General features: G+C 36.0%; 1 protein-coding gene and 1 non-coding gene across 3 annotated transcripts in view; one reads left to right on the top strand and one right to left on the bottom strand.

The window, feature by feature from the left end:
- LOC118643109 (eukaryotic translation initiation factor 2 subunit 3, X-linked-like) overlaps positions 1-14,167 on the top strand; it is a 72,642-nt gene that overhangs the window by 1,480 nt on the left and 56,995 nt on the right. For both annotated transcript variants that reach the window (XM_036281014.1, XM_036281015.1), the window contains exons 3-7: positions 717-844; positions 935-1,056; positions 5,989-6,083; positions 8,774-8,932; positions 10,142-10,276. In XM_036281014.1, the coding sequence (XP_036136907.1) occupies positions 717-844; positions 935-1,056; positions 5,989-6,083; positions 8,774-8,932; positions 10,142-10,276 (639 nt within the window). The remainder of the gene's footprint in view (positions 1-716; positions 845-934; positions 1,057-5,988; positions 6,084-8,773; positions 8,933-10,141; positions 10,277-14,167) is intronic.
- LOC118643116 lies at positions 9,411-9,518 on the bottom strand. Its single transcript, XR_004961961.1, has one exon. It is a non-coding gene; the product is annotated as a U6 spliceosomal RNA (small nuclear RNA).

The following is a 14,167-nucleotide window of genomic DNA, read 5'->3' as shown; positions in this document are numbered from 1 at the left end:
TTATTTGCAGTACATAAGAATCCACAGGGAATCATTTCCACAGCGTGACTCCCCAAAATTGGGAACTTCTGTTTTTATGTTTGAAAGCTCATGCATGTTCATGATGAAATTTTATAAAGACCAAAAAAATACTATTATTGGTTATAGATTCTGTCCATTCATTTCTACCAGTAGTATAAGACTAAAGCGGAACAGACTTTAGGTCAGCGAATGAAAAGGGGTGACCTTATTTTCTAAAAGCATCTTCTCTCCTCAGTTAGGATTTGGGGAAGTTTTAAAGCAACTAGTTGGGTGGGTGGGATTAACAGGTGGGGAGTTCTAAGAAAGAGAAGATTTGGTGTACACACACTCTTGCCAGCATTTGCCACAAAACACAAATTGTGGCTAGTAATGCACATTTTCCTTTCTGGGTATGATTTTTAGTATATTAATTAAGACAAATTTTCAAGAGGGGTTTGGAGGAGCAATTCAGAGCCAGCTGGTTCTGTGCTTGAGCTGTCTTTATATACTGTGGCGAACCATTAGCAGTTCTCTTTAGTTCCTGTAAGCAAGCATGCTTGTGACATAGTTTAGATATTTGGGAACAGTAGCGTCTACTGAATGATAGATTGGTGAATTTCTCAATATTTACAGAGTGTTATGGCTTTTTTTTTTTTTAACTACTGAAATAATAGAATTAGATACATACATATTATTAATATTTTTGTTCTTTGTAGGAACAATTGGTCATGTTGCTCATGGAAAATCTACAGTTGTCAAAGCTATTTCTGGAGTTCACACTGTCAGGTTCAAAAATGAATTGGAAAGAAATATCACAATCAAACTTGGGTATGCTAATGCCAAGGTACAGAATATACTATGGAAGTTGAGACTAGTTTACTTTCATTGTCAGAGATGCAGATGATAAATTCAGTCTTTTCATTGAAACTTTTAGATTTATAAACTTGATGATACAAGTTGTCCTCGGCCAGAATGCTATAGATCCTGTGGAAGCAGTACACCTGATGAGTTTCCTACAGACATTCCCGGGACCAAAGGAAACTTCAAATTAGTCAGGTGATTATTTTTGTGCTAAACATACTTTTTTGTCTTGTGCTTGTTGAACTATTTAATGGAGCTGTTAAATGGTAATTTAAACCTAAGCTTGTTGGAGATGCATTTTGCCTAAATATGGGTAAGACACTTTGAAGAACACTTCCTGACTAAGAAATTTAGTTTGCAATACTTGCTTAATAACTTTTTTAGGTGTGTATTATTATATTTATAATAAAGATAAATTTAAAAGCCAATTATTTAAACCTAGGCTAAAATATAGATGTACAGGTTTTCTATAAAGATTTGCCATAAATTCTGAATGAAGTCATTACATTTGGTAGTTTTGTTTTTTCAGGTTTCTTTTGTTTGCAATATTGCTTCTTGTTTCTTAGGTAGTAGGAAAGTATAGGCATTCTTAATTCTTTTTAATACTTTGGATTTTGGTATGTCATTACATGTCTTGATTTTCATAAGAGATCACTGACTTACACCATATGATATAAGTGGGTGTTAGGATTTGCCAAGGAAGGTTTAGAACATGTGGGACACCAACATATAACTTTTGAAAAGGTGATTGATACATATTGTCTTTTCATTTTCTTGATTTTAAGTGCTGCCTTCTGTGCACTGGGTTAGCATTTCAACTAGTTTTTTAAGATGCTAGAAATTCTTTAGCAAATCCTTTGTTATGACAGTTACCATTCTGATAGTATAGTTGTGTGCTTTTTTTTTTTCTCCCTAAAGTAATCTAATTTACTTCAACTGATCACACTCTTAACTCCCATGAAAGTGTATCTAAAATTTCTTCAGCTACTTTATTTTCTATAAGTTTTAAAGCCTTAAAAACCAAAATCACTCAGAATTTATTTTATTCATTTTGTGTTGCATAATAATTTTTAAAAATATGTTTCTATTGATTTTTTTTAAAGAAAGAGGAAGAGAGGGAGAGAGAAACCTCGAAGTGAGAGAGAATTGTCCATGGGCTACCTCCTGCATGCCTGCTACTGGAGATGGAGCCTGAAACCTGAATATGTGTCCTTACCTCTCAGTCCATGTGATGGATGACTCTCCATCCACTGAGCCACACTGGCCTGGCTGCATAATAATTTTTTATTTTAAATATACCTAAATTTATAAATATTTTCACATGTAATACTATCTTTCTATATACAACTCTTGTTCTATCTTTTTTCTTTTTTTCTTTTTTTTATTGATTTTAAAGGGAGAGGAAGAGAGAGAAACATCAATGAGAGAGAACATCAATTGACTACCTCCTTCTTGCTCCCCACTGGGGATTAGGCCCACAAACTGGGCATGTGCCGACTGGGAATCGATCTGGCAACCTCTTGGTGCATGGGTTGATGCTCAACCACTGAGCCACACTGTCCAGGCTATATTTTTGCATTTTTAGTTTGAAATAATTATAGACTCACAGGAATTGCAAAGGTAGTATATGCCCTGACAATATCAAGTGGAATAGAGGGAATACTGCACAAGTAAGTATACAGCACAGATAAATGCACTGATTCCTCAAAAATCTATAATACCACAACTATCCCAATACAGATAACCTAATTTAAGTAGCCCTATAGCTATTAAAACAGTGGTTCTCAACCTGTGGGTCGCGACCCCTTTGTGGGTCGACCCTTTTCACAGGGGTCGTCTAAGACCATTGGAAAACACTTATTTCTGATGGTCTTAAGAACTGAGACACCACTCCTCTGTCCATCTCCAGGCAGGTACGCTCACATGCAGATACAACCACATACAGCATGAGGAACTGTATTAAAGGGTTGGGGCATTAGGAAGGTTGAGAACCACTGTATTAAAGTAATTGATTTTGTATTTTTAAAATTTTTGAGAAAGAAATCTCCCAGGCCCAGATGGTTTCAACATGGACTGCTCTTAAACATTAAATAAGAGCTAATGTGGATCAGAAACAATAGAAAAGGAGAAAGTAGTTAACAACTCATCTTATGGAGCAAATAATCTGCGCTGTTTGCAAAAGCAAACATCCCCTCCTCCTAAAAAAAAGAATAGGAAAAAACTACAGCCTAGTATCTTGAATGAATATAGACTCCAAAATGTTAGCACATAGAATTTAACAATGTCTAAAAGTTGTTTATACGTGTGTGTGTGTGTATCGAACAAACAGGAATTTATTATAGGGATACAAGATTGATTTAGTGTTTTATGAAAGGGCTCTGTATGCATATATCCTGACAATATTAAATAGGATGTAAAATGCAAAGTAACATCCAAATGTCAAAGGAGCTGAGAAGCCAAAGAATGATACAGAGAAGTTCAGCTTGTTGATTTAAAGAGTTTTAATAGGGAATTTATTTTCAGAGACTCAGCCCTGGAAGGCAGCAAGACAAAATGAGTTCCTCATGCCTTTCACCCACACAGACCATGTGTTATATATCCCTCTAAGACCTATGTATTCAGAAAGGAATGCAAGGCTAATGATGGGAACTAGAGAGACCATATAACCATGAGTCTTGCTCCAGGGTGAGTTAAACATTGAGGATGCCTTGACCCAGAAGAAGAGCTAAACAGTGTAAGAAGTGTTGATGGTGGTTTGTGATTAATCTGAAACCTCTGAACATTCCATAGTCCATGGAGATGGGGAAGTACAGTGGTTTAGGTGGATTTGTTTTTTAATGAACTCGGCCTTTTAGATGAAGTCAGTATTGTCTACACATTTAGTACTTTCACATTGTTTATTTTTATTCTCCTATAGAAAAAACATTCCATATTTTTGTAAACGAAAAAATTTTACTATGATAACTAGGAATACAGGTGAATTTTTTCAACTTGAAAAAAAACTGTTAAACAAAACTTCACCTAAACTGAAAATGGTGAAAGAATAAATGTTTTGTCTTAAGCTCAGAAAGAAAGAAAGAAGATCTTCTCTCCCCACTTACACTTAGTACTAGAAGTTCTGTCATAGGACAGAAGAAGGTAGTCTTTCCAAATTGAAAGAGAAACCTGCATTTGTAGATGGTATGATTACGTAGGAATTTCCAAGGTACCTACAGCAATCTTAAGTTTATCTGGATTGTAGGGTACCAGGTCAGTATACCAAAATTAATTGCATTTCTTTATACTAGCAGAGAACACATACACACCAAAATATTTTATACTCTTAATTAAATCTCTCAAAAAGATAAAATACTAGATGTAAAACACATAGAGAACTTGTTCTCTGAAAATTACACAGCTCAGAAAGAAGTCGAAGATCTAGAGATACTGTGTTCATAGGCTGGAAAAATCGACGTAGTAAAGAGGCTTATTCTCCTCAAATTGATATATAGGTTTAATGCAATACCTATCAAAATCACAGCAAGGTTTTTTATTTGTATTGATAAAATTAAAACTTATTTGGAAGAAGGAGCTAGATCTACAACAATTTTATATAAAAAATAAGTAGCAAAAATTGGTTTACCTGAAAACTTACGTAGCTACAGCAATAATGGCTGGCGATGGGATGGCTCCATCAGTGCAACAGACTAAGAGAATTCAGAAATAGACTTGTTTATATATGTCCACTGATTACAAACAAAACAAATCAGTTTTGTGGAGCATAGGTGTTTTTGTTCAGCAAACAGTACTACAGCAATTGAATGTTCATAGGCAAAAAGAAAAAATAGTATACATTTATTAATCCTCACCCAAGTATATTTTTTAGTTAGTTTTTAGATAGGGTGGAAGGGAGGGAGAAAGAGAGAGACATTGATATGAGAGAGACACATTGATTAGTTGCCTCCCACATGACCCAACAGGGGTCAGGGATTAAACCTGCAATCCAGGTATGTGCCCTTGACTGGGAATTAAACCTGGCCTATGGTCTGAGAGCTGATGACTGTAACCACTGAGCCAAAACGGCCAGGGCAAAAAAAATATAGGTTTAAACCTGGCATCTTATATTTAAAAAATACACTTTTTATTCGATATTTGTGTATTCTCATACATTTTGAGTGCATAATTAAAATATACACACATTTCAGTATTAAATGGATCAATTAAAGCTATCTTTTAGAAGAAAATGCACCCAGCTGGTATTGCTCAGTGGTTGAGCATCAACCCATGCACCAAGAGGTCACTGATTTGATTCCCTGTCAAGGCAGATACTCAGCTTGTGGGCCACAACCCCAGTGGGGGGCATGCAGGAGGCAGCCAGTCGATTTCTCTCTCATCAATGTTTCTATTTCTTTCTTCCTAAAATCAATAAAAGCATATTTGTGGGGGGAAAAGTTCTAAAAATAATCTACAGAGGAATAGGCAATAGTTGCAAATCACATCTCCAATAAAGGACTGAAATATTTAAAGAACACAGAAAAATCCAACAGTTAAAAAATAAATGTTCTGTTCAGCCAGTGTGGCTCAGTGGTTGAGCGTTGACTCGTGCATCAAGAGGTCGCCAGTTAGATTCCCGGTCAGGGCACATGCCCAGATTGTGGGCCAAATCCCCAGTGAGGGGAAAGCAGGAGGTGGCCAGTCAATGTTTTCTCTCATTAATGTTTCTCCCTCTCCCTTTCTCTCTAAAAATCAATAAAATAAATAAAAAGAAAAGAAATGTTCCAACTAGAACATGGACAAAAATACATGAAGAGCATAATATGGTAAGAAACTAAACAGTTCTCTAGTTAATTAGTATACATTTTATAAAGTTTATATTTAATTTTCCTTGGATTTGAGTGTTTTCCCAAGTTGACTAGAGTCTTATCTTTAGATAATTTTACAGTCTTTTCTCATAGCAAATTTTTATCTGCTTTGTAATGGTTTTGAAATAATTTAATTTTAACTGGTAATCTGACTTCAAAATTTTTGAACCATCAAGCTTTATAGCTACTTTAGAGCAAGATTAATTACTTCTGTGGTGGTTTAACTTTAAGAAGTCTATATATTTAAGTATAATTGTCCTGAAATCTGTTATATCTTGATTGTTAGACATGTTTCCTTTGTTGATTGTCCTGGCCATGATATTTTGATGGCTACTATGCTGAATGGTGCAGCAGTGATGGATGCAGCTCTTCTGTTGATAGGTAAATAATATCAGACTTGTTTGAAAACTCAGTGCAAAGTCAATCTAAGATGAAATATTTAAAGATAACTAGGGTTTTTACTGGTCATACATGGGAAGTAACAGGTCATCCAAATTAACATCTGTATCTGCCTATAAAATACTAATAAGGCAGGTGAACCTTGAGCTGATATCTTGAGAATTCAAATGTAGTATGCAGTATATATAGTTATATATTCAACAGTGCATATTTACTATTGTTTCTCTTTAGAATTTTTTTTTTTTTTTTTTTGGTACATGCCCCTATTGGGAACTGAATCTGGGACTCTCTAGTCCGCAGTCTGATGCTCCAACTGCTGAGCCAAACCGGCCAGGGCCAGAATTTTTAATATAGAAGTATGGGAGGGTAGTTAATTTTTAATATCTCTGGGCTATCCACAGCAATACCCACATCGTGGTTTTCTCTAGATACAGATCTCATTTGTATGAAAAACTAAAGTCAAAGCCTGCATGGATGCTTTCAAAGCTAGGGTTATGTTTTCTGCTATATTTAAGTTAAGAGATTTTGTTATTGGAGGTTACATGGAGTTTGGGGTTAAATGTAAAATTAGAGGTGCTGTCTTCAAACAAGATTACCTGTACCTCTGACACCCACTACAAGTTCAGTGAGTTCTTCAAATCATCATTAGGTTTGATCATTTGACTGACCTCACTGAAAGCTGAATGCTCACAGTTACGATTTATTACAGAAAAAGGATGCAGGTTAAAGTCAGCTAAGGGAAGAGATGCAAAGGGTAGAGTCCAGGAGTTAAAAACATGTAGTTTTTTATTGTCCTCTCTCTGGGGAGGCAGGGATTACTCTCAGTTTCAGTATGTAACATTACACATTAGACATTGCCAATCAGGGAATCTCACCTGAGTGTCAGTATGCAGAGTTTTAATTGAGGTTGCATTATATAGTCATAGGTGAGAGAGTGTTCGATTGATAGGTTTGGTCCCTAAAGGACTAAGACCTCATGTTCCCAATCTCTCCCTCTAAAATCATATTGCTCTTTCTATTTCGGCTAGCCTCTATTCAAAGACAAGTATGATAGCCATACTAACTCTGGTGTAGTCAGCCTTGCCCTGAGTAAAGACTTTCCTATCAGAGAGTATATGGTTTATCTTTAAGAACCCCAAGGCCAACTGCTAGATCCTTTTTGAGCCAGGCCAGATGCTTTACTACACAGATTGTACTTTTTTGATTGTACATGGTACAAATTACAACTTGGGGAAAATAATCATTGGGGTACTAAATAAAACATACTTCTTTATATAACTCTTTTTTAAGATAGTGTTTTTCCCCTTTGTTAGTAAATAACTGTAAAACAAGGAATGGCAGAAACTAATAACGTAGAATAGCTAACATTTAATTACTATTTCTGTGACACGGGAGTTTTCTTGTATCTGGCCGAAGGACTTAGGTTACAGTAATCAGACAGTAGTTTTGTCAGGATTTATCTGGGATTGAAGAATCTGCTTTTATACAGGTGGACCCTATAAGGCTTATAATATCTGTACTGGCTAACATTACATGCCTCACCAAATTAGCCTGACCAAATATAGCAGGCTAATTTTTAACTTGCTAGTTTTGTATGGCCCACAAATGATATTATAAATATTCACTTGAGAGAAGAAAGGTCCCTCCACTTTGGAGGCTTAAACATTTATTCGTCCTCATATGGGCCTCCATAAATTGCCCAACTGTCCTTTTGTCATAACACCTGTTTTAACAGAGACAAAGAGCTTTCAAGTTGGAACCCAGAGCCTCTGTAACTTGAGAAATGACATCTCATCACTTTGCAGTATTTTTTTCTTTGAAATTAAATTATTAGACCTATTCCATATTAAAGGGAAGCATTTCACAAGGATGTGAATGGGGATCATTAGGGGCCATCTTTGTGATCTACATTCTTAGGCTTGAGTAATTATAAATTAGATTATATTAAGCAACTTTCCCTCTGAAATATTGTGGAGCTGGACAGTGCCAGAAATATTGTGGAGCTGGACAGGGCCAGAATCATTACCAATGATAATGAAGTGACATTGAATCCTAAAGACTGGATAAACCAGAAGAATATGTGTTATGCCTGAATAAAAGCTGTGAGTAGACTTGAAAGAGGCCACATTTCATTATTCTTAGCATTGTGCTCAGGACTAGGAATAGGAGTTTAAAAGACTGGGAGAATCCACCAAGATGGAGTATAAAGGACATAAAAAAAAACAACACTTGGTAGTGGTAACCAGGGCTTTGAGAAAGACATCCAAAATTTATTAGAGCCAGGCAGAGAAGACAAGTATCACATGAAATTACTTCTTTGTGGAATATAATGAACAAAAATAAGCTGATGAACAGAATAGATCCAGAGACATGAAAGTAGGGAACGGATTGACAAACCTCAGAGGGAAAGGGGCTAGGAGGTGAAAGATAAAACAAAGAACTTATATGAATATATGCATAACCAATGGGCACAAGACAACAGTGTGGTGAAGGCAGAGAGAACAGGAGTGGGGAGTAGGGTGTCAATGGTGAAAACAGAAGAAACATCTGAAATACTTTCAACTGTAAAGATTTTTTTTTAAAAGCCAAAAAAAATTCTATTAAATAGATACCAGCTAATTTTTATTACACGTCTTATTTAATTTATTTTTTATTTTTCATCATCGATATAGCTGGTAATGAATCTTGTCCTCAACCTCAGACTTCTGAACACCTGGCTGCCATAGAAATTATGAAACTGAAACATATTTTGATTCTACAAAATAAAATAGATTTAGTAAAAGAAAGTCAGGCTAAAGAACAGGATGAACAGATTCTTGCATTTGTACAAGGTAAGAAGGTATAATATTTAATAAATGTAAGAATCACTTTGAGAGGCATTTAATCTTTTTTGTTTTGTTAATGTAGATATTTTACCATTGATTTTTAGATAGTGAGGGAGGGAAGGAGGGAAAGAGAGAGAAACATGGATGTGAGAGGGACACAATGATTGGCAACCCAGGTACATGCCCTTGACTGGTAATCAAGCCTGAGACCCTTCTATTTGCTCCATCGCTCTACCACTGAGACAAACTGGTCAGAGTTAATCCAGAAAACGTTAGACTGGATTTATGAGTTGTAAACCCTATTATTTCTCTGAACTACTTAACAGCTTTCTTGCTTTTAGCCATTTGATAGGAGTGAAATGTTTCTGAACACAAAAACCATATTACCTAGAAAAGTTATATTCTACTAACATTAACAGTTGCATTGGTTTTTAAAAACATTGCTTTTTAAAAGTACAATATAACAAATTTTTTATCAGATAATAAATATGTGGAAAACGTCACAAATGTGCATTTCATCCTTTTCATAGTGTGCACGCTAATCTTCTCTTTACTGTTTCATTTTTAGTATATGTACTACCAAAGCGAGTGCCAATTAGATGTTTATAATATCTTACCAATGATAGTGAAGTGAATACGACATATTTTTTGCTTTCTAATTATTTTGAATCTTCTCAATGTCTGCCTATTTCCAGAACTGAAACCAGCGATGAGTTCTTTCATGTATACAGTGTCTTGTTTTTTTATTTTAGTTGTTAGAAATACTGGCTCTGTTCGCTACATTACATGGTGTAGAAAAGAAAGTGTACAACATAAGATCTTTTTTTCAGTTTGGTCAACTTCGTGGACTAACTTGTTTGACTTTTAATTCATAAAAAGCAAATTTGTGTTTGGTAGGAATTTTTGATTAGCAGTGGGTCTGTAATTTTCTCTTGATGTGTATTGGGGTATCAGGTACTTTATTGGAAATCTTTTGAGCTATCAAAATTTTTTCCTAGTAATGCAAATATTTATTTTTTTAACAGTTTTATTTTATTATAAATATTAATCTAACTTTAGAGTGTTCAATTTTAGAAGGAAACACAAAATATTGTAATCTTTCGAAACAGAACAATTACTTTTTATATGTTGCTGTTTTAATAGTCTTAAGTTATTTTATGTAACATGTGCAGCACAATTTGTAGAATTTTTATTTTTCTGAATTTTGTTGTATAGGAACAGTGGCAGAAGGAGCTTCCATTATTCCAATTTCAGCTCAGTTGAAATATAATATTGAAGTTGTCTGTGAGTATATTGTAAAGAAAATTCCAGTACCTTTAAGAGACTTTACCTCAGAACCACGACTAATTGGTAAGTTCTTTAACGTACTGACTTTCAGTTGTTGACTCTTCCCACATTGTTGATTTACTTATAAAGGTGTATCTTTGCACTTAGGTGATAATATATACTACAATCTTAAGATACCTTTTTAAATTTTAAAATAGAGAATGAGTTTATGAAAACCAAGCACAACATGAACATGTCATTTTGAACCTAGTGAAAAATGAAATTGTGTATATTAAGATAAATTCGCCCTGGCCGGTTTGGCTCATCAGTTAAAAGTGTCAGCTTATGGTCCAGGGAGCTGACATTGGTTGCAGTGTGTCCCCAGCCCTGGTTGGGTCCTGCGGGAGGCAGCCACTCCCTTTCACGCAAATATCTCTCTCTCTCTCTCTCTCTCTTCCCAACTCTATCTGAATGAAAAATGGAAAAATGTCCTCAGGAGAGGATAAAAAAAAAGATAAATTTCAGGGTTGTTTTGGCAGTGGAAAATTGGATGAGAAACAGAATCCTGAATAAAATATGAACATTAACTTTTTTTTGTTGTTTATGATATACTGTGTGATCAAGATTGCAGTAATAAAGTATTTTTTATTTATGTTATCCAAAATGTGTTTATTGGGAAGGACCATCCTTCTGTAAGCCTTGCTTTTCCTCCTTTTGGCTGAGAGAGAACAGTGGAACAGTGGAACAAACTATTTGTGCATGGCTGAAGACGGTGGTGATTTTGTAGCACCCTGGGCATCTCACATCCATGAAGTAGGAATCGGGGCTCTGCACTTGGATCATTTTCTTGTGTTTCCTCTTCTCTTCTGGAGAGGGATAAAGGAAATCCTTAGTAAGAGGCATATTGTCGTGGCAAGGTTGTCAACCGCTGGAAAGGCATAAAGTATTCTTTTTATTTTCCCTTTCCCTCTTTTTACTAAGAATTTTACATTTTTACTAGTGAATGCTAAATATAACCAAGGACATACAAGGAAGAAATAAAATCAAGAAATTAATATTGAGAAGATGGCAGCGGGCAGGACCAGAGGGAGGGTTAGTGTGTGAGAGAGTGTGAGTGGACATGAAGGTGGATGACCAAACCCGAGCAGTGCAGGGACAACGGGGAGCAGAAGGTTCCTGCACTGGGACAGGAGCAGCTGCCTACCGAGGATTTGAAAGTGGAGGCAGAGTGAATCAGCATAAAATATTCTTAATGAGAGAGAATGTTTTAATCAGAAACAGAATTTTAGGACTAATATGCAAATGATTTTTATGTTTCTTTTATCCTAATTTTTCAGTACCAATATTTTTGTTACAAATGTTTCTTCTTTTTCCCCATTGACACCCTCCTCCCAATCCAGTCTCCCACCCCTGGCATTGTCTTTGTTCATGGTTACACATACATGCATATAAGTTTTTTGGTTTATCTCTTCCTTCTCTCCCTTCAACCCTCCTCATCTAGATTTGTCAGTTTGTACCCTGCTTCTGTGTCTCTTGGTCTGTTTTGTTCATCAGCTTGTTTTGTTCATTATATTCCACAAATAAGTGAGACCATGTGATATTTGTCTTTCTCTTATTTCACTTAACGGTAATACTCTCCAGGTCCCACCATCTGTATTGATTTTAGAGAGAAGGAGAAAGAGAGAGAGAAACATGGATGAGAGAGAACATCAATGGGCTGCCTCCTGCATGCCCCCTACTGGGGATCTGGCCCACAACCTGGGCATGTGCCCTGATCCGGAATCGAACCAAATAGCGACCTCTTGGTGCATGGGTTGACACTCAGCCACTGAGCCACACCGGCCAAGCTAGTTTGAAATTCTTCTTTTTTTTTTTTCTTTATTGATTTTAGAGAGAGAGGAAATGAAAGGGAGGGAGAGAGAGAGAGAGAGTGAGAAACATCAATAAGAGAGAACATCAATTGGCTGCTGCCTCCTAGAGGTGATTGAGCCCAAAATTTGGGCATATGTCCTGGCCAGGAATTGAACCAGTGACCTCTTGCTGCATGGGTCGATGCTTAACCTTTGAGCCACACCGGCCAGACTACTTTGAGACTGCTTTGGGATTCTTTATTTTTTTTTTAAATTAATATATTTATTTTTGTTACAGATGTTTCTTTTTTTTTCCCCTTCCCTCTTCCTCCTCACCCTATCCCCAGCTTTGTTGTCCTTGTCCATTGTTCATACATACATGCATATAAGTTCTGTGGTTTATCTTTTCCCCCACCACCCCCTCTTCTGGGGATTGTCAGTCTGTACCCCACTTCCAAGTCTCTGGGACTAACCCATTACTCAGACTGTTATGTTCATTATATTCCACAAATAAGTGACATCATATGATACTTGTCTTTCTCTCTTTGGCTTGTTTTGCTTAGGATGACACTTTCCAAATCCCTCCATGTTGTCTCAGAGGATATGAGGATCTGTCTTTCTTACAGCTGCATAATACTCTATTGTGTGTATGTACCACAGCTTTTTTATCCATTCGTCTACTGATGGACATTTGGGCTGTTTCCAGATCTTATTGTAAATAGTGCTGCTATGAATATGGGGGTACATAAATTCTTTCTGATTGGTGTTTCAGGCTTCTTAGGGTATATTCCTTCCTAGAAGTGGGATCACTGGGTCAAATGGAAGTTCAATTTTTACTTTTTTGAGGTAACACTATATTGTTTTCCATAGTGGCTGCATCAGTCTGCATTCCCACCAACAGTGTACTAGAGTCCCCTTTTCTCCACACCCTCGCCAACACTTGTTTGATGATTTGATGATGGCGGTCATTTTGACAGGTATGGGGTGATACCTCGTTGTTTGCATTTCTCTGATGATTAGTGATGTTGAGCATTTCTTCATATGTCTCTTAGCCATTTGTATGTCCTGTTTGGAGAGATGTCTATTTCGTTCCTCTGCCCATTTATTAATTGTATTCTTTGTCTCCCTTCTGTTGAGTTGTATGAGCACTCTCTATATATTGGAAATTAGCCCTTTATCTGTTATATCATTGGCAATGATGCTCTCCCATACAGTGTGTTGCCTTTCCATTTTGATGATTGTACGTTTTGCTGTGCAGAAGCTTTTGAATTTGATGTAGTCCCATGTGTTCATTTTCTCCTTTGTTTCTGTTGCCTTAGGTGATGTGTCAGTGAAAGTTCTGCTGTGTATAATGTCTGAAATTCTGTTGCCTACAGTTTCTTCTAGGGTTTTAATGTATTCTTGAGTCACATTTTATTCATTTTGAGTTTATTCTTGTATATGGTGTAAATTGATGGTTTCATTTTTTTTTTTTTTTTGCATGTAGCTGTCCAATTTTCCCAACACCATTTATTAAAGAGGCTGTCTTTACTCCACTGTTAAATATTAAATGAGCATATTGCCTGGTCCATTTATGGGTTCTGTGTTCTGTTCCATTGGTCCATATGCCTGTTCTTGTGCCAGTACCAGGCTGTTTTGATTACAGTGGCTTTGTACTATAACCTGAAATCTTGTCATGCGATCCCTCCTATTTTGTTCCTCTTTTTCAATAATGCTGTGGCTATTTAAGGTCTTTTTGGGTTTCATAGGAACTTTTGATGTATTTGTTCTAGTTCTGTGAAGTATATCGTTGGAATTTTGATGAGGATTGCTATAGATTGCTTTGGGTAGTATGGACATTTTAATGATATTGATTCTTGTGATCCATGAACAAGTTTTGTGTTTCCACTTTTTATATCTTTCTCTATTTCTTTTTTCATTGCCCAGTAGTTTTCTGCGAATAGGTCCTTTATTTCTTTGGTTAAGTTTATTCCTAGGTATCGTAATTTTTTTTGCCGCAGTGGTAAGTGGGATTGTTTTTTTAGTTTCTCTTTCTGTGAGTTCATCATTGGTGTATAAGAATGCCATCGATTTCTTGATGTTAATTTTGTATTCTGCTACTTTGCCAAATTCATTTGTTAAGTCT

Source organism: Molossus molossus, unplaced genomic scaffold (genome assembly GCF_014108415.1).
Source record: "Molossus molossus isolate mMolMol1 unplaced genomic scaffold, mMolMol1.p scaffold_m16_p_30, whole genome shotgun sequence".
Taxonomy (NCBI): domain Eukaryota; kingdom Metazoa; phylum Chordata; class Mammalia; order Chiroptera; family Molossidae; genus Molossus; species Molossus molossus.
The sequence above is the reverse complement of the archived record's forward strand: the minus strand, read 5'-3'. Positions and strand labels throughout refer to the sequence as shown.